The sequence below is a fragment of the Chanodichthys erythropterus genome, chromosome 3 (genome assembly GCF_024489055.1).
Source record: "Chanodichthys erythropterus isolate Z2021 chromosome 3, ASM2448905v1, whole genome shotgun sequence".
Lineage (NCBI taxonomy): Eukaryota > Metazoa > Chordata > Actinopteri > Cypriniformes > Xenocyprididae > Chanodichthys > Chanodichthys erythropterus.
In genome coordinates, this window is record NC_090223.1 from 61508595 (window position 1) to 61529632 (window position 21038).

The window sequence follows — 21038 nt, forward strand, 5'->3', positions numbered from 1 at the left end:
AGAGAGAGAGAGAGAGAATCTGCAAGCACCATCATTTTTCAGTAACAAAGTTAGAAATGTTGTTTTTAAATGTTATTTTTATATTCTTTTTAGTGAAAGGAGCAGTATTGTGCCACTGTTGTCTGGTTGAGATCAAATGCCTTATTTACTTTCCATTTAAATGCAAGATATAATGTCCAATGTTTTGGGGGAATATTTCTACTTTACTGAAGTATAAATGTTTCTATTGACTTCACTTTTGTTACTTTTGTGACAGAAACTACAGAAAATAACAGCTGCCACCCAAATGACTGTGCTAGTGACATCTGACTGCTAAACTAATGTGATGTGGATTGTTGTTGTGTGTTTGTAGGTTGTCTGGCTGTATGGTGACAGAGGAAGGCTGTGGTTATGTGTTTTCAGCTCTGAGTTCAAACCCCTCACACCTGAGAGAGCTGGATCTGAGCTACAATCACCCAGGAGACTCAGGAGTGAAGCAACTCACTGATAAACTCAACAATCCAAACTACAGACTGGACAAACTCAAGTATGTTAAGCATGAAAAGTGAAAAAAAAATCTAATAAACATATGTAATATAATAATAAAACATACAAAAATAAATTAGAGAATTGCATGGCAGTAAAGGATCACTTGCTCTGAGTCTATATGAGTCCAGTCTACAGAGAGTAAAAAGGTAACACTAAACAGTCTTGAAGCTAATAAGACTTAAATGACTGAGTGATGATTGAGCATTAGTGATGAACTCCTGCTATTCACTGTAGATTCACTAAATGTTCACATCGAAACCATGTTGATCTCCGACCAACAGCGATTCAACATCTTTTTACTAATCAAAGGCTACGTTCAGACTGTTTTTTTTTTGTTTTTTTTTACTGAAATGAAAGGCAATGTGGATAAACATTCACAGCCACTACAGAACACCACACAAACATAGAAATGAATAAAAAACATTTTGGATTATAAAATATATATGCCTATATAAATAACTGCAGAAAGGCCACACTCCAGATGGATATACATTTCACATGTCGGCCATTCAAATTAAATCGGTTAAATTGCCTGTGCGAACAAGCTTTAACTCTACAGTGCAACACTGATGCACTCAAAAACAATCATAAATTAATTTACAGAATTTAATCAGAACAGAATATACTGTTCTAATAAATAAATTAAAATGATTAAATTATTAAAATAATGAAAGTATAGGCAGAATTGTCAACTTTGTCTTTTTAATTGCAGAGACAATAAATTGTTTATAAATGCTAAACTGGAGTGGCAGTCTTTTTAACTAAACATTCACAGCATCCAAAAATCAAATTAGAACCATCTGAGATGTTTTGAAATCACTTTTCCCCTACCTGATCGAAAAAATCCAGTCTTTCACTGCCTGTGTCCGTTTGAGTCTTTTCAAACAGACAGCTAATCTGCTCGTTAACACTGGACGGCAGAAGTGCACCGCACTTTTTTGGGTCATCTTTTACCATTCCAAAGTGCATCCAATTCTACACTTTAGATATTCTTATCCCAGACATTGTTAAAGATTTAATCCCTGATGCCAAGATGCTCCTCTGTCGGTAATGGATCATGGAAGTGAAACTTAAATCGGTCACAGGGGTGGTTGGATTTTTTCACACACATTAAAATTATTTAATAAAAGATTAATTCTTTTTATGTTTTATTTATAGCATTATCATAATAGGCTATATATTAACTTATTAGGAGAAAACTGGTAGGTCTATGTAAAATCAGATATTGAGAACCCCCATATCTCTTCTCATAACACCTCTGCGAAGATTCGACTGTGAGATTGGTAGTCGAATCAGGCTCTTCCTATCGAAGCATCGAAGCGTCAACTATTCAGGGTCACCCCTAAATAAATTACAAACATTTGAAGCAGGAAAGTATTAAAGTCCCTGTAAAGTCATTTTAAAGTATGTGTTCTGAGTTTCTCACATGGCAGAAAAATGTGTTATTAACCACCCAGCCAAATTTGAATGATTAAAAATATCTGCAAGTAAATTAAATAAGTCATCAAAACCAAAAAAAAAATAGGCACTGCTCTCTGCTCTCAAACGCTGGGGCCGTGTCCGCTGTCGGCGCTGAAACCACGCCCACTCGCGAGAGCTGCTGTCTCAACTGACTTGTCTAATGTGTCAAACATACTGATGCAGCATCAGTATTTTTGACACATTAGACAAGTCAGTTGATGAGAGATGCATATGAACTATCAACTTTATGTTTCTATACTTCAATAATTAACTGAGTGACATTTATTGTGCAGCCTTGTTTCATGTAGTTCTCAGACACCAGCCTGTCACGTGATTATCACTTTTTGCGGAGATGTAAGGCCCTCGCCTTGACACAATATAACAAAATGTGCAGTGCATTTCACATAAAAAAACCCTTTTAATATAATTTTGACCACATTAGATATTTTTGCTACTCATGGCAAGTGTTTTGCTTTTCTTTGATTTACCCCAGGCTTAAAGTAAAAAGATGACTGTGAAAATCAGTAGTTTAATTGAATTAAATGCATTTATGGTGAGGTTACTACATTCTGATTTCAATCTGTGTTCATTTTGAGCATGAACAAAGCACTGTCGCTTTAAGTCAGCACGTGTAGCACAGCAAAAATAGACTTGTAAGCACACTGCAGACGGAGTATGTGTGAACCTGATGGGAGTACAAACTACAACTGCCAGACGTTACCCCATGCCAGGGTCATACATTCACTTTTCCATTAAGGGGCTGCTTGCAATTGATTTCCAGGGGCCTTTTTTACCTTCATAAGTGCAATTTTTATGATTACCTGTGTTGTGTTTTATGTAAAATACTTAAATTTAACCAATTACTTAAATTAATCAGAATCCTATAGACTATAACCAATAAAAATGTGTCATTGACAAAAGCCATCTTTACACTGCAAAGGTGGAACAGAAGCTGCATTTGAAGTAGCATTTAAATTGTTTATTTACTTCTAAGCTTTATAATGGCAGTGATGGGAATAATGGCGTTATAAATAAACGGCGTTACTAATGCTGTTACTTTTTTCAGCAACAAGTAATAACAAATTAATTTTTCTCCCGTTACAACAGCGTTACTGACACAAAAAAAATGCCGCGTTACTATAATTGAGCTCACTGAAGCGGTAGGTTAGTAGGCTCTCTTAGCATAGGACCTGCAAAGTGTTTTCTCTGGTGTGTGCTGGGGTTAGTCATACACAAATATAATTTTAAACTGATAGTAATGTACGATGCTTTGTGTGTGTGTGTGTGTGTGTGTGTGTGTGTTTTTGTGGCATATCAGGACACAAATGTGTATAATGACATGGGTATGACATATGTATTACAAGGAGAGGTGATTTATGAGGACATTACCCAATGTTCCCATTTTTCAAAAGGCTTATAAATCATACAGAATGAGTTTTTGTGAGAAAGTAAAAGTGTGCACAGTTTCCTGTGATGGGTAGGTTTAGGGGTAGGAGGAGAGAAAATATGGTTTGTACAGTATAAAAACCATTACGCCTATGGAATGACCCCACAATTTGCAAAACCAAACCTGTGTGTGTGTGTGTGTGTGTGTGTGTGTGCGCGTTTACCGATTAAATGTGTATTTACTGACACTATGTTTTTGTTGCAGTGTGGATCATGGAGGAAAGTTCAGGATTAGAGCAGGACTGCACAAATGTAGGTCTACACACACACACACACACACACACACATATAGGGTACAATGGGCTAAAGGCACACCTTAAAAAAAAATGTGCTTTTCACTACTCTCAAAGTGTATGATTACAGGAAAAATATATATGCTTGTACTGAACATTGATGGAGCAGCAGATTTTGTGTGAAAATAAATCATAAAAGTGGTTCCCTTTCAGTCGGTCACGGAGACGTACGTCAGTAGTGACCGACGAATTGGGATATCGCTTAGAGAGCCCTATCATCTTCGTGTAAACTAAAACAAGCCAATGGAATTGGCGTGCGATATTTGCATAATGCGCACCGCCCCCGACAGGTGTATATAAATAAGAAGCAGATGCAATCGCACTCTGTCTTTCGCTTCGGAGCCATTCACTGGTGTCCTGTTCAGAAGACTCCTTTCTTCATTTGTTTTGTACTAAAACACTGCCTCAGAAGAGGATCTGCAGCGAGCTTCGGTGCTGGTGAAGAGGGCACGTTCAGCGAGGTCGCGAGTGTCCGAGGAGCTGAGCTATAAGCTCTAAAACTGCTGTTTTCACAGCAACACAAAGAGTGTGTGTGTAGCGATTTGGGCCGGTTCCTCGGTGTGTCAGGGAGTGGTGTACCTGACACATCGCGTCGCTCCCTGGGTGCTTCAGCACGAGTGAGTTGACTTCCCCTTCTAAAAGAGCTTTACAGACGAACCCTGACAGTATGTCATTTCGTCTGTGCGTTACTGGGTGCGGTCGTTCCCTGGTCCCTGCTGATGGGCACAATCACTGCATCTCGTGTTTGGGCGTTCAGCACGCTGAAGCAGCTTTTGTGGATGGTTCATGTTCCCATTGCGGGAACATGACCATCGCGGTGCTGAGGTCGAGGCTCTCCTTCCTGAAGTCTCAGGAAGCGGGGGTCCCCTCTCCTATGCCGCATACGACGGTGCCGGCAGCGGATCGGATGTCGATCTCAGCATCGGAAGGTGAGCCAGAGTCCTCGGGGGAAGACCCGGACGTGCTGCCGCCCTCCGGGACGGTAGCGTGGCCCAAGTCGGATCCTGAGTTGACGGCTGTGCTCTCCCGTGCGTCAGGCTTGAGTGGAACCCTCCACCCTGTCCCGGCCCATCTCGGTTGGATGATTGGTACTTGGGGGGGGGGGGGGGGTCGCGCGGGCCAAACCCAGCGTCCCGCACCAATGCCTTCCTTCCCGGAAGTGCATGACGAGGTGACCAGGTCTTGGCAAACACCATATAGTGTTCGTTCGAGGCCTGGCCCCGCGTCCGCCTTCACCTCCCTGGACGGCGGGGCAGCCAGGGGGTATGCGAGGATCCCGCCAGTCGAGCTGTCTGTTGCGATGCAGCTGTGTCCAACGGCCACTGGCTGGCGTGGTGAGCCGCATCTCCCGTCCCGGGCCTGTAAATTCTCAGCCGGTCTGACTGAGAAAGCTTACAGTTCCTGTGGGCAGGCTGCCTCTGCCCTGCACGCGATGGCCCTTTTGCAGGTCTATCAGGCAAAAGCGCTGTCGGAGATGCCCCAGGAAGGTCCTGACCAACAGCTGCTTGGGGAGCTGCGCGCTGCCACTGACCTTGCCCTCCGGGCAACGAAGGTGACAGCACGCGCTGTTGGTCATGCGATGTCTACCTTGGTAGTCCAGCAACGCCACCTTTGGCTGACCCTGGCGGACATGCGGGCGCCCGCCTGCATCGTCCTCCGCCCCTGCTAAGCCGGCAAAGCAGCAGCCTACACCAGCCAGGCAGCAGGGTGCCGGTCGCGGGCGTGGTGCCCAGCCCGTCTCCGCTAAGCCCGGTGGTAAACGGAAAAGGAAAACACGGCACTGAGACGGGCAACCTGGAGGGGAAGGATCTTGCTCTTCGGGAGAGTTTTCCACCATCTCTCCCACCCCCGGAGGAGGGCCGGGGGGAATTTGTGATGTCTGTCTATCAACCACCGCTGGCTCCCCGGAGTCCAGCGGTACCCACTTTTTCACAAAAAGAGCAGTTTCCTCAAACTCCAGGTCACAACAAGGTGTGTCTGCCAGTGTGCCAGGCCCCACCTCGCCGCTGGCAGCTCCCTCCCCATTCGCCAGCAGGCGGCAGTGTGATGGCGCAGACCGCGTCCCGTGCGCCGTCTCCCATGCACACTGCTGCCTCGCAGAGTCCGACCCCACTCTGGGCCGCTCCCAAGCCGCCCGAGTCGGGTCCCTCTCTGCCTTGCTGCCCCACCCCCGGTGCGTCTGTGGTGCCTTTGGTCCCGCTGGCTCGGAGTCTGGAGGCATGGATCACGCTTTCTCCACAGATGCCTCTGCCACGGGATGGGGGGCCACGTACAACGGGCATGCAGTGGCAGGTCTTTGGACGGGGCCTCAGCTGCATTGGCATATCAATTGCCTCGAGTTGCTAGCGGTTCGTCTTGCGCTGACCCGCTTCAAGAAGCTGTTGTTAGGCAAGCACGTTCTAGTCTGCTCAGACAGCACTGCGGCCGTTGCGTACATCAACCGTCAAGGTGGTCTACGCTCCCGTCGCATGTCGCAACTCGCCCGCCATCTCTTGTTGTGGAGTCAGAAGTATCTGAGGTCCCTTCGGGCCACTCATGTCCCAGGTGTGCTCAACCGTGCAGCCGACGAGCTGTCACGGCAGCCTCCACTTGCGGGCGAGTGCGGCTCCACCCCCAGGCGGTCCAGCTGATTTGGCACCATTTCGGCGAGGCCCAGGTAGACCTGTTTGCCTCCCCGGAAACTGCCCACTGCCAGTGGTTTTATTCCCACTCGGACCTGGTTCTCAGACCTCATTCTCCTCGCGACAGCCCCTCCCTGGCCGATTCCTCTGAGGAAGGACCTCCTGACTCAGAGACGGGGCACCCTGTGGCACCCGCGTCCCGATCTATGGAACCTCCACGTGTGGTCCCTGGACGGGATGCGGAGGTTCTGAGTGATCTCCCGCAAGCGGTCGTAGACACCATCACTTCCGCTAGAGCTCCTTCCACTAGGAGTCTCTACGTGTTGAAGTGGAACCTGTTCGTCGAATGGTGCGCCTCTCGCCGAGAGGACCCCCGATCATGTTCGGTCAGATCCGTGCTTTCCTTCCTGCAAGATGGGTTGGAGCGAAGGCTGTCTCCCTCCACCCTCAAGGTGCATGTTGCCGCTATCGCCGCACATCACCACGCAGTTGAGGGTAAGTCCCTGGGGAAACACGATCTGATCGTCAGGTTCCTGAGGGGGGCGTGGAGACTAAATCCTCCTCGCCCTTCCTCCGTACCCTCTCGGGATTTGACCCTGGTTCTCACAGCTCTCCGGGGTCATCCCTTTGAGCCTTTGCAATCAGTCGACCTGAAACTAATGTCTCTTAAGACAGTTCTTCTGGTTGCATTGGCTTCCCTGAAGAGGGTAGGGGATCTGCATGCATTTTCGGTTGACGAAACGTGCCTAGAATTCGGGCCCGGTGATTCTCACGTCATTCTGAGACCCCGGCCTGGATACGTGCCCAAGGTTCCTACTAGGGATGGGCATGATTAATCGACGATCGATAATTGATCGTTAAGAATTTCGTCGATCACGTTAATTTGTTATCGAATAATGCATTTTTTGCATTGCGTAGTGTGAGTCTTAAAGCAATTAAATGAATTTCACTGTGTGGCAGCAATTAAACATTTTACCACCAGGGTGCAATATTTGACACCATACTCGGTTATCTGTGATCTTCCGTTTTGATTCTGAGGGAGAATCCCCCACCCCTGAATTGCACACCTACAGACTGGTAAAGTGAATGGAATAAGGTTCCCCGGGCTGGCCAAGTTAGCGCGCAGGTACCTGTGCATCCCGGCAACGTTCCGGTCACCAGGTTGCGGTCGCGTCTGACCCAAGATCATGTCAACATGCTTATATTTCTCAACAAAAATCAGTAGACTGGTGCAGAAGTTGTATGCGAGTTACTAAAGTTAGTTATTTTTCACGAGGCTTTAAGTAGCCTAATTTGTTAAGTTAGCCTAATTGTTAGGAAGGCTAATATCTGGCTCTTTCTTCTGGCTTGGATAGTTTTGAGTTACATTTTGACAAAACCTGTCAGATCTAAGTATTATTATGTTTTTTAAGTTATTGTTTAACATGATTCTTTTTTATTATTATTATTTTGGAACAAATGAGGTCTCTGTTTAGAAACGCCGGCTCGCAGCTGCAGGTTCCACTGCTTTAGAGCACCGCATATGCACGCGCATATGTTTGGTTTGCCTAACTGAATATAGTTTAACTGTCTGCCACAAGTTGATCTTGTAATAAAGGTCTCAACGAGGAAAAACACGCTGTGTTTTTGTATTCATTGTATTCATTGCATTATAATTACACATGAATTATAAAAGTTAAATAATTAATTGTATTATAAAAATATTAATGATTAATCGATAGTCGATCATTAATTCTTCCGACGATCGACTAAGAAAATTTAATCGAATGCCCATCCCTAGTTCCTACCACTCCCTTCAGAGATCAGGTAGTGAACCTGCAAGCGCTGCCCTCGGAGGAGGCAGACCCAGCCCTAGCTTTGCTCTGTCCCGTCCGCGCTCTGCGCGTTTACATGGATAGAACGCGAAGCTTCAGGACCTCAGATCAGCTCTTCATCTGTTACGGAGGCCAGCAGAAGGGAAAGGCTGTCTCCAAGCAGAGGATGGCCGACTGGATAGTGGATGCCATCGCCTTGGCGTACGAATCCCAGGGCGTGCCTTGCCCGCTCGGGTTGAGAGCCCACTCCACCAGAGGGGTGGCCTCTTCCTGGGCGCTGGCTCATGGCGCCTCGCTGACAGATATCTGTAGAGCTGCGGGCTGGGCGACACCAAACACGTTCGCTAGGTTTTATAGCCTACGTGTAGAGCCGGTATCCTCACGTGTACTCGCATCCACTAGTCGGTAGACGTGTTGTACCCGCTCTAAGTGTCGGCTTGCAATGCCATTCCCACCACTGGCCGGATACGTGCATACTTTCACTCCAGTCGTGTTCCCCGCTTGGCGAACCCTGTCGAGTTCCTCCGCCTCCCCCTTCGGCTCGGACATTGCGGAGTGTCTGATGCCAGGCCTACATCCGTCGCTGATGCTGTCTGTTGGCTGGGGCCCATATGTCGTGACCCCTCTACGTGAGCGGTCCCATATGTGTAATTATCCACGGTTTAAAACTCCCTACGGGCCGAGTCCGTGTCTTTCCCTTAGCAGAGCCAGCTCTGCTGTCACCTGTCAGATGAGTCTCCCCCTACACAGGTGGAGCCATCCCAGGGACTCCATATGCGTACTGCCCCCCGGGCCAGTCCATATGTGTATTTCCCACGTAAACTCCTCCCCCATTGGGTAGGTAGTGGTCTCCGCAGCGTCCCTTACGGGTTCGCTTCCCCAGTGTAGTCCAGTTTACTTAGTGGGTAGTGGTTAGACAGCAGTAGACTCTCTCGGTGTAAGCTAGCCCCCTTCACCGCCAGCCGGTGTGCTATGGGCGGCTGAGCTTGCGCTGGGCACTGGAAGGGGTTTCATAACTGTGGCGCTTTAGTTGGGATCCCAATTCGTCGGTCACTACTGACATACGTCGAGCGTGACCGACTGAAAGGGAACGTCTCGGTTACGTATGTAACCCTCGTTCCCTGAAGGAGGGAACGGAGACGTACGTCCCGTCGCCACAGTTTCTGTACCCTCGCTGTAGCGCGGACACCAGTTGTCTCCTCAGCGAAAAACAGAGTGCGGTTGCATCTGCTTCCTATTTATATACACCTGACGGGGGCGGTGCACATTATGCAAATATCGCACGCCAATTTCATTGGCTTGTTTTAGTTTACATGAAGATGATAGGGCTCTCTAAGCGATATCCCAATTCGTCGGTCACTACTGACGTACGTCTCCGTTCCCTCCTTCAGGGAACGAGGGTTACATACGTAACCAAGACGTTAATTTTGTTTAAAAATCTTATAAATGTATGAGGTGGTGAGGACACACATGGGGTAAAATGAACACAGTGTTCATACAAATACTTTAGCTATAATAACGTTTTTAATAATGTGTAAGTAAATACTTGTTCAAAAGAATCACTTTAGCAAAGTTTGTACTATTTTCTGTTTATTTTGATAAACAGAAGAATTAATTTCTGTTCAATAAATATATTGTCATTAAAATAGGCCTATGTTAATATAAAAATATATTTTAAAAATACAGAAACAAAATTACTTTAAAAAGTAAAGATTCTGAAAGCATTGAAGGAGATCCCATAATATTTATTATAGATTTATAGCAGTAAAGTCAAGTCATCTTTATTTATATAGCGCTTTTTACAATGCAGACTGTGTCAAAGTACATTAAATTTACAATAAATAACAACATTTTATTATATGATTAATATAATATTTTTTAAATATGACTGTTTCATTATAAATATGGGTATTATCTCTAATATGGAAAACCAAATTTGATATATGATATTCGCCATCTAACTCGAACCATGTCACGTCAAGAAATGGAAAAATTATAAACTATTCATTATCATGTTAATTATTGTGCTTTTTGCCCCAACAGCAGGGGTGATTTTTACCCCAAATACCATACTTTTACATATTCTTCCCTTATTGAAAAACTGTTGCTTGATTTACCTTGAACAGAATGGAAAATCATTAAGAAGACCTTCGTCTGAAAATACAAACATTAATTTAATGAATTCTCATTTGCTACGTAAATCAACAACATTTAAAAAAACATCAAATATTAGATCAAACTACCTCAGAATCAACTTTGCGTTGCTGCCCGAGATCAAGTCAAGGATCAGGCAAATTTGCACATGCATTTTGAAAAGGGGATGTTTCCATCTAGCGGTTTAGAGGAAAATAATACCAAAGGCGCCTTGTGCCCCCTTCTACCCTATATATATATATATATATATATATATATATATATATATATATATATATATATATATATATATATATGAGCAATATCACACGAGTAGCCGTGCGATATGGCTGTATATCAGCACGCTGCTACGAGTGTGATATTGCGTTTATACAACAGTTCGACGGCACGAGTGTGTAAATAAATAAGAACAACAACGGAGTGTCTTTAAAACCATTTTTTGTGCAGAACTACTTTCTTCCGCCACGGATTCAAATCTCAATTGACAGTTGGACCAAGCCTCCGTTACTAATTCTAAAACGTCACTTCAGAACTAGTAACGAAGGAACGTTTCAAAACTCAAGTTGCCAGTTGAAACAAGCCTCCGTTGCTAACTCTAAAACATCACTTTAGAACTAGTAACGAAGGAACGTTGAGTCGCTTCATTGAAACACATTGAATTTTCTACTGTATTAGAGAGAGAGAGAGAGAGAGAGAGAGAGAGCGAGAGAGAGTAGGCTATTACCTCTGTCTGGCATATTGCATTAGATTCATTCATCAAGACGATGTCCATAATATTACATCCTTTATACGTTCCTTTATACATCCGTTTGAATGTCCGCTGAGGTAAGCGATCTTTGTATTTGTCTTTTTCCATCCATAACACCACAGCGCTAAAACAACTTCCTTTTGCAAAGTTCCTTTCAATTTAAAAGTCTCTTGTGACTCACTGACTAATTCTCCTGTAAAGTGTTGCCACCATCTAATGGCGTATTAATGTAATGTTCACTCAATCCATATTACTTAATGGGCATATTTATATAAAATAATATTTATTGAACAACATATAAGCACAATTGTACAGTTCAGTCAAACAAACATAAAGCACTAGTTATTAAAAAAAAAATAGGTCACCATTTACGTATGTGGGTTTTATAAATATTTAACGAATGAAAAGGATTTTAAAGAGCTTGTGACAAAAACCTAACTCCATTGGATCCTCAAACTGTCAATCAAGCCTCATTAATCCGCCTCACCTCGTGAATGAAGTGCGCAGGCAGTTTGGACATCTCCTCTGTGCAATGCAAAGGTAAATAAAGATCTGATGTTTGAAAAAAAAATGTAAAGCGTTTTCTTTACTCAAAAAAACATATGTTTATAGAGTTTAATGTTTTACGTATTTGAAGCGGAGAAGAGTCTGATATGTCCCGTATAGTTGTAGCCAATGTGCTATATAAGGATGTAACATAACGTTTATTATTATCAAATTTAATATAGCACAATTCGACTTGCTACTGATAATACTGATAAACTGAACAAATAATAGATCAATAAGACCAAAGACTGCCCATTCTATGTACTCAAATTGAATTATGTCTTGTGTTTAACCACTATAAGAGCCAGCGGCAAATCCCTGAGGCACTGGCCGAGATGAAGCTGTTCTCGGCGGTTACAGAAGCACTGAACGGCCGCTGACGCACTCGAGCTCGCATCTCCGAAAACATCAAAACAAATTGTAAAATAGGCGCTGTTAAATATGAGTCACATATTTCAGGTCTAAACAACTACATTCTCGCCTAAAAAACTATTAAAACTACAGTTCGTGGTACAAGGAGTAGTATTTGTAAAAATTACGGTTGATTAGATCGGCCGCCATGACGGTCACTTCAAGCGGAGTGATACAAACGGTGAAAAGGCAGTAGGAGTGCTGTTATCACTGAAATATCGCATGGCTATCAGCCAATCAGATTCGAGAACCAGACAGAACTGTTGTATATATATATTATATACATATATATATATATATATATATATATATATATATATATATATATATATAAAATATTATAATTATGATTAATTGCGATTTACCGCACACTTATGAAATTAATCATACACCATTTATCTTATTTAACATGTCTATTTTGCCATCATTGCCTTTATCCAGCAAAGTAAACCATCAGATTGAAGTGTGTATTTTTCAGCTTTTTTCAAGGTAAATTTAGGTGTCTTTCCAAAAAAAGGACACTTGCAGACTCCAAAAGGACACCAAATAACCAAATGCCATGATTTCATATAATACATACATTTATGTACTTCAAAGCACCATAAAAACATCACAGCAAAGCATGTTTGAGAATTCACAGTGTAAAGTGTGTGCAACAGCAAAGAGCTTGTTTACATTTTAGACAAGTAAAGGTGCGACACTGAACAGGACCGCATGAAAACAACCACCTTGACCTGCATATTTACTAAAGTTCACAGCAACATACACAGGGCAAATCCAAACATGATCCTATCATAGTAAAACACCAAGATCAAGATGAAGGCGATGCTGAAACACTGCAGCCTTGAACACTTATTCAGTTCAGCGCTTTCACAATATTGCTCCTGTTATCAGTTTCGATGCAAACTTGTTGCTCAGCTCTCTAATTCCAAGAAACATCTGCGATGATCTCCCCGGTGTGTTTATTCGGAGAGTAAGTTAACTGGTTTGCAGACAAGTGGATAAATAAAATGACCGATGTAGGGTTCCTATAGATCAGAAGTGTTTGTGAAGTGTGTTATCTGAGAAAACTGTGACAGCAGTTCGTCAACTTTAAAATACAGTTTCAGGAGCGCATCCTGGGCAAAGTATTTACGGCAAGGCAAATTGTATCGGGGGTCCATTGTCTTTAGCAGCCATTTGTAGCCAGGTGAATGTGAAACGTGACCGCTGGATTTCCTCCCCCTATGTCTCACATATGGTACACCGCAAGAGAATGAATGGACCAGCTTAATTTGTTTCGGGACGACAGGCCTACCAGATTGTTCAGCAGACGAAGAGTCCTGACTGTCGCGGGCAAAACAGCCATGTAACCACAGCACAAGCCTGTCAATTTTCCCTCTTTAAGGGGTAGTTCACCCAAAAATGAAAATTCTGTCATTTATTACTCATTTTTCGAGGAAATGTCATTGCAGGCCTCACTGAGCCATTGGATTTCTTAATTTGTGTTCCGAAGATTAACGAAGGTCTTAATGGTACTTGGCTCATCTATTTATCTGGTCTTCTGTGAGAGAGTTCACTGTCAAACCAAAAATTATTAACATTTGAAGTTCTGTGCGATAAAATCCGGCAGGCGCCCCTGAAATGAATAATGACAGACTCATGAAATACAGTGACAGGCTTTGATCAAACTTCATTAAAAGCACACCTGTTTCGATCCTCCATTTGAATCTGGAGCGTTTCCTCACAGCAGACCTGAGAGTCGATCACAGAACTGATGTAGGCTTTAAATTAAATTGAACAAAAAAAGCTCAAAATGTTTAAAAGCTCTCTAAAACAGCTAAACTTCACTGAAACATTTGCAAAAGGCCTGAAACTATAGAGTAGGGATGGAGAAATAAGCTCTTAAATCTTTGAAGCTTTTCTCTGAATGTTTCGGGAAAAAAAGTTTCAGAGCATCAAGTGTGTTGAAAACAGTGCCATCTTATCATCTTGTGGCAGGTAAAGTTTACAGCAGCCATAAACCCGAGTGCGCTGCAGCTCCGCTGTTTTATCTGTTAAGCACAAATAAAAGCCTGACGACGCTAAATGAGTTCAGTTTTCTGATAATATAATTCACATATTAAATTGTAGCAATACATTAAATGTAACAACAAAAACAATAATTACAAATATAGCTGCAAGCAGCAATTCGGGGCCAAGCCCCAGAAGGGGCAGTAGCGCAATACGGAGCAGGAAGAGCAAAAACAGCAGAAATTGAATGTACATGCAAAACAGCTGGTTCAGAAGGACAGGTGGAAATGAAATGAAAATCAATAGAAGTTCAGAGAATGAACAGGGAATGAACTAAAAACACTTGTATCTCATTCAAGAGGAATAAAGATTAGTACGATGCTTATTTGGATAAAAAAGGTATCAAAATGACTCATTACACACAATTGTATAAAGGAACCCCACACGGGATTCCAACCCACGACCTCCGAGTCCAGTGTCCATTTCTCATCTCATTGCACCACTGTGCAGGTGAATGTTGGTACACCTGCCAAAGTTCATTAGTTCATGTGAAAATGAACTCAAAATGAAGAATTTTTATAAAACTGTTATATTTAATAACTACTTTAGATCATTCTGCAGCTCATCATGCTGTAGCGCAATACAGAGCAGGAAGAGGAAAAACAGCAGAAAATGAACAAACATGAAACAGCTGGTTCAGAATTACGGGCGAAAATGAACTCAGAATGTACATAAGCTTAGATGAAAATGAACACAGCATGAAACAAAAAGCATTTATTTCTAATCCAAGAGGCAGTAAAGGAATCAAAACACACTATTTCATAAAACCGCTCCACCTGGGATTCGAACCCACTATCTTGGGGTGCAGAGCTCATCAGGTAACTGGCTTTACACATTGAGCTACTTGAGGATGCACATTCAACAATCTGTGGAAGAAAACTTTTAGTGTAAGAAAGAATTTACAAAAAAGCATTACTTAGCATGCTAACCATATTAGCATGCTAAGCTAACTTAATGCTAATGAAGCTCATGGTTAACTTGATAGCTGAAGAGCCACATTAAAGAGAATGACAACTGGTTAGCATGCTAAGCAATTAGCTATAACTAATAGCTAATAAGCTAACTAGCATAAGACAACAAACACAAGCAAGGTCACATTCGGAGATGAATATCTTGGGAATGGTAGCGAATATCAAAAATCCGTTCAGTCATTTCTGTGCGGCTCGGTCCAAAGATCACCTGAGCTGATTTTGGACAAAATTGGACAAAAATTGTAGGAGGAGTAGTGAAAAAATGGAATACTGTACTTTTCAAAATGGCCACTACTGTACTGGGTGGAGTCTTAATGTAAGATATTGAATGTGATCAGTATGAAGAGAGGAATCAGTTGTATTGACATTCATTTTTCTGGAACAAAGGGTTCAAAAGTTATAACCTTTACAAAAGTGAATATTTGAACTGGTGGTGGCGCTATAGACTTAGTCCTAGATACTCCAAAGTTGGTCAAATTACTTTTAATTACTATCACTACAAGCATGCCAAATTTGATAATTTTCCTTCTTATGGTTCATTGATTACCATACAGGGGGAAGAAGAATAACTACGAATTTGGACATAAAGGAATTGCATGTGATAGCTTCAGATTAGACCAGTTTTAGGCAGAATGCCTAGAACAGACACAAGTTCTGCATCTTTTCCTGCCACAGTACCTCATGCGGTCTGGGCATGTGTCACACTGAGTTTCGAACCCACGATGCAGAGCATTCGGGATCCGTGGCGTAACACATTGAGCTAATCAGCCATGCAAGTTCATCAGTATGCTAAGCAGAGGTTTCAGTGTGAGAAAGAGTTCACAAAAAAAAAGCTTCATAGCATGTTAACCATATTAGTATGCAAAGTTATTTAATGCCAACTAAGTTTTGGTCAACCTGTTGACTTAAGACCACATTAGAAAGAATAGCAATAGTTTAGCATGCTAAGCAATTACTGTGCTAAGCTAACTAGTATAAGACAACAAACACAAGCAAGGTCACATTCAGAGATGAATATCTCGGGAATGGTAGCGAATATCAAAAATCCGTTCAGTCATTTCTGTGCGGCTCGGTCCAAAGATCATCTGAGCTGATTTTGGACAAAATTGACCAAAATTTGTGGGAGGAGTAGCGAAAAAACTGTTTTTGATTTAATTCAATATGGCAGACAGGTACATTTAAGGAAAATGACAAATGACACATTGTCGGAATCGGCATAAACCAGGGAATAAAATGACATAAAGCAGACAAATTTTGGATAATGTTTTCAAAAGTTATAAACAATTTTGCAAAAATCATTATATCTGTGGAACACTAGGTGGCGCTGTGCTGAAACTTCTCATGTACCTTCAGGACACTCTGATGGTCATATGTACCAAATTTTGTGATGATATGTCAAATTGTTTAAAAGTTATTGCAATTTATGACAAAATTCAAAATGGCGGACACGTGGTTCATCCGATGTTGACGAATTTGATATCCTCGGATTCGGCATGGCACAGGGAATCCATAGACACCAAGATCTTGATTTTCTAATAAAGTGTTCAAAAGTTATTGGCCAAAATAGCCATTTTTCAGATCTCATGACCTGTAGGTGGCGCTGTTCCCAAATTTGGCATGGAACCTCAGATCATGGTCTTGATCAAGTGTACCAATTTTAGTTTTGATTGCTCAAAGTTTGGCCGAGATACAGCCTCTATAGCAATTTTGGGTCAACCTCGTTAACTTCGTGACATCATAACTTTTGAACAAAGATGAATAAAAAAAATCTGTTCAGTCATTTCTGTGCGGCTCAGACCAAAGATCACCTGATCAAAGTTTGGACAAAATTGGACAAATTTTGAAGGAGGAGTAGCGAAAAACGGAATACTGTACTTTTCAAAATGGCCACTACTGTACTGGGTGGAGACTTAATGTAAGATATTGAATGTGATCAGTATGAAGAGAGGAATCAGTTGTATTGACATTCATTTTTCTGGAACAAAGGGTTCAAAAGTTATAACCTTTACAAAAGTGAATATTTGAACTGGTGGTGGCGCTATAGACTTAGTCCTAGATACTCCAAAGTTGGTCAAATTACTTTTAATTACTATCACTACAAGCATGCCAAATTTGATAATTTTCCTTCTTATGGTTCATTGATTACCATACAGGGGGAAGAAGAATAACTACGAATTTGGACATAAAGGAATTGCATGTGATAGCTTCAGATTAGACCAGTTTTAGGCAGAATGCCTAGAACAGACACAAGTTCTGCATCTTTTCCTGCCACAGTACCTCATGCGGTCTGGGCATGTGTCACACTGAGTTTCGAACCCACGATGCAGAGCATTCGGGATCCGTGGCGTAACACATTGAGCTAATCAGCCATGCAAGTTCATCAGTATGCTAAGCAGAGGTTTCAGTGTGAGAAAGAGTTCACAAAAAAAAAAGCTTCATAGCATGTTAACCATATTAGTATGCAAAGTTATTTAATGCCAACTAAGTTTTGGTTAACCTGTTGACTGAAGACCACATTAGAAAGAATAGCAATAGTTTAGCATGCTAAGCAATTACTGTGCTAAGCTAACTAGCATAAGACAACAAACACAAGCAAGGTCACATTCAGAGATGAATATCTCGGGAATGGTAGTGAATATCAAAAATCTGTTCAGTCATTTCTGTGCGGCTCGGTCCAAAGATCATCTGAGCTGATTTTGGACAAAATTGACCAAAATTTGTAGGAGGAGTAGCGAAAAAACTGTTTTTCATTTACTTCAATACGGCAGACAGGTACATTTAAGGAAAATGACAAATGATACATTGTCGGAATCGGCATAAGCCAGGGAATAAAATGACATGAAGCATACACATTTTGGAAAGTGTTTTCAAAAGTTATAAGCGTTTTTGAAATAATCATTACATCTGTGGAACAGTAGGTGGCACTGTGCTGAAACTTCTCAGGTACCTTCACGACCTTCTAAAGGTCATACATACCAATTTTTGTGAAGATATGTCAAATTGTTTAAAAGATATCGCATATCGTCGGATTCGGCATGATCCAAGGAATCCATAGACACCAAGATCTTGATTTTCTGACAAACTGTTCAAAAGTTATTGGCCAAAATAGCCATTTTTCATATCTCATGACCTGTAGGTGGCGCTGTTCCCAAGTTTGGCATAGACCCTCAGACCATGGTTCTGATGAAGGGTACCAATTTTTGTTTCGATTGCTCAAAGTTTGGCCGAGATACAGCCTCTATACTAATTTTGGGTCGACCTTGTTAACTTCGTGACATCATAACCTTTGAACAAAGATGAATAAAAAAAATCTGTTCAGTCATTTCTGTGCGGCTCAGTCCAAAGATAATCTGATCAAAGATTGGACAAAATTGGACAAATTTTGAAGGAGGAGAAGCGAAAAAAAACAAATACTGTACTTTTCAAAATGGCCGCTACTGTAATGGGTGGAGACTTAATGTAAGAAGTTGAATAGCATCAGCATGAAGAGACGAATCAGATGAACTAAATTTAATTTTTCTATGACAAACAGTTCAAATGTTAAAACCGTTAGAATGTTGAAATTTTGAACTGGTGGTGGCGCTATAGAGTTGGTTCTAGAGACTCCAAATTTGGTCCAATCACTATTCATGAGCATCTCTACAACTGTGCCAAATTTCATCATTTTCTCATGTTCCGTTTATAGGGCTGCCATAGACTCCCATTCGGGAGGAAGAATAATAATAATAAAAGGGAAAACGTACAATTACAATAGGGGCTACAGCCCCTTCGGGGCTTGGCCCCTAATAATATTAATAATACCTACTGAGTTGTATAAGGCAAATAAATTGTGCTGTAATTTTATTGTTTTACCAGTTATATGACAGAACATATGACCATGTAATATATATATATATATATATATATATATATATATATATATATTGTTATGTATTCAAAATGTTAGTAAAGGGTTTTGAACGCAAAGTGAAACATTCACTTGACTGGAAAGAAAGTGAGGCTTTGTTGTTCGTTAATCACGTGCGGGGCACAAACTAATGCGGGGTTAGTTGTAACACATGGTTTAAATACTTCCACTCATGCTAGCATGAATAAAGTTATTTACTAGTAGCCATATAGACAATATACAGAGAAAAAATTGTGCCAAAATTCAGAAATCTTTGGGAGATGTCACTGAACATTTATTTAACAATAGCAAAAGTAAACTAGATGAAAAAAGTTTGTCGAGACAATCTTTAAGTTGGCTTGAAAAAGCCGGTCTTAGATAGATAGATAGATAGATAGATAGATAGATAGATAGATAGATAGATTTAGTTTGATAGATAGATAGATTTAGATAGATAGATAGATAGATTTAGTTTAGATAGATAAATAGATAGATAGATTTAGTTTAGATAGATATCTATTTAGTTTAGATAGATAGATAGATTTAGTTTGATAGATAGATTTTGATAGATAGATAGATTTAGTTTAGATAGATAGATAGATTTAGTTTAGATAGATAGATTGAGTTTAGATAGACAGATAGATAGATGAGAAGTGATAGATAGATAGATAGACAGATAGATAGATAAATACATAGATAGATACATAGATACATAGATAGATAGATTTAGTTTAGATAGATAGATACATAGATTTAGTTTAGATAGATAGATAGATAGACAGACAGATAGCTAGCTAGATAGATAGATAGATAGACAGATAGCTAGCTAGCTAGATAGATAGATAGATAGATAGATAGATAGATAGATAGATAGATAGATAGATAGATAGATAGATAGATAGATAGATAGATAGATAGATAGATTTAGTTTAGATAGATATATAGATAGACAGATAGATAGATAGATTGATTTAGTTTAGATAGACAGATAGATAGATTTAGTTTAGATAGATACATAGATTTAGTTTAGATAGATAGATAGATAGATAGATAGATAGATAGATGAGAAGTGATAGATAGATGGATAGATAGATAGATTTAGTTTAGATAGATTTATAGATAGACAGATAGATAAATTTAGTTTAGATAGATTTAGTTTGATTGATAGATAGATAGATTTAGATAGATAGATAAATAGATAGATAGATTTAGTTTAGATAGATAGATAGATAGATAGATAGATTTAGTTTAGATAGATAGATTTAGTTTCGATAGATACAGATATACAGATAGATAGATAGATTTAGTTTCGATAGATAGATAGATAGATAGATAGATAGATAGATAGATAGATAGATAGATAGATAGATAGATAGATAGACAGACAGATAGTTTAGATAGATAGATAGATAGATAGATAGATAGATAGATAGATTTAGTTTGATAGATTTTGATAGATAGATAGATTTAGTTTAGATAGATAGATAGATAGATAGATAGATAGATAGATAGATAGATTTAGTTTAGATAGATAGATAGATAGATAGATAGATAGATAGATAGATAGATAGATAGATAGATAGATAGATAGATAGATAGATAGATAGATAGATAGATAGATAGATAGATAGATAGATAGATAGAGGTGCTGGTCACATAATTAGAATATTGTGAAAAAGTTCATTTTTTTATTGTAAATTATTTTTAAAAATGAAACTTTCATATATTCTAGATTCCCTACATGTAAAGTAAAACATTTCAAAAGTTTTTTTTTTTTTTTTTAATTTTGATGATTAGAGCGTACAGCTCATGAAAGTCCAAAATCCAGTATCTCAAAATATTAGAATATTTCCTAAGATCAATCAAAAAATGGATTTTCAAAACAGAAAAGTTCAACTTCTTTAAAGTATGTTCATTTGTGCACTCAATACTTGGTCGGCAGCACATATTACAGAAAATGACTTGCTCCTAGCACAAATTACAGCATCAGTGAAGTGTGGCAATGAAGTGATCAGCCTGTGGCACTGCTGAGGCACTATTGCGCCTTCAGATCATCTGTATATTGTTGGATCGACTGTTTCTCATTAAAATATTCCATAGATTCAGG

The 21038-nt window shown here is 40.5% G+C and overlaps 1 protein-coding gene and 1 pseudogene across 3 annotated transcripts in view; one reads left to right on the forward strand and one right to left on the reverse strand.

Moving 5' to 3' along the window:
- The window catches only part of LOC137007702 (uncharacterized), a 1237067-nt pseudogene that overhangs the window by 166879 nt on the left and 1049150 nt on the right, over positions 1-21038 (reverse strand).
- LOC137006087 (NACHT, LRR and PYD domains-containing protein 3-like) overlaps positions 1-21038 on the forward strand; it is a 126994-nt gene that overhangs the window by 97702 nt on the left and 8254 nt on the right. For all 3 annotated transcript variants that reach the window (XM_067366509.1, XM_067366519.1, XM_067366499.1), the window contains exons 10-11: positions 353-526; positions 3641-3687. In XM_067366509.1, the coding sequence (XP_067222610.1) occupies positions 353-526; positions 3641-3687 (221 nt within the window). The remainder of the gene's footprint in view (positions 1-352; positions 527-3640; positions 3688-21038) is intronic.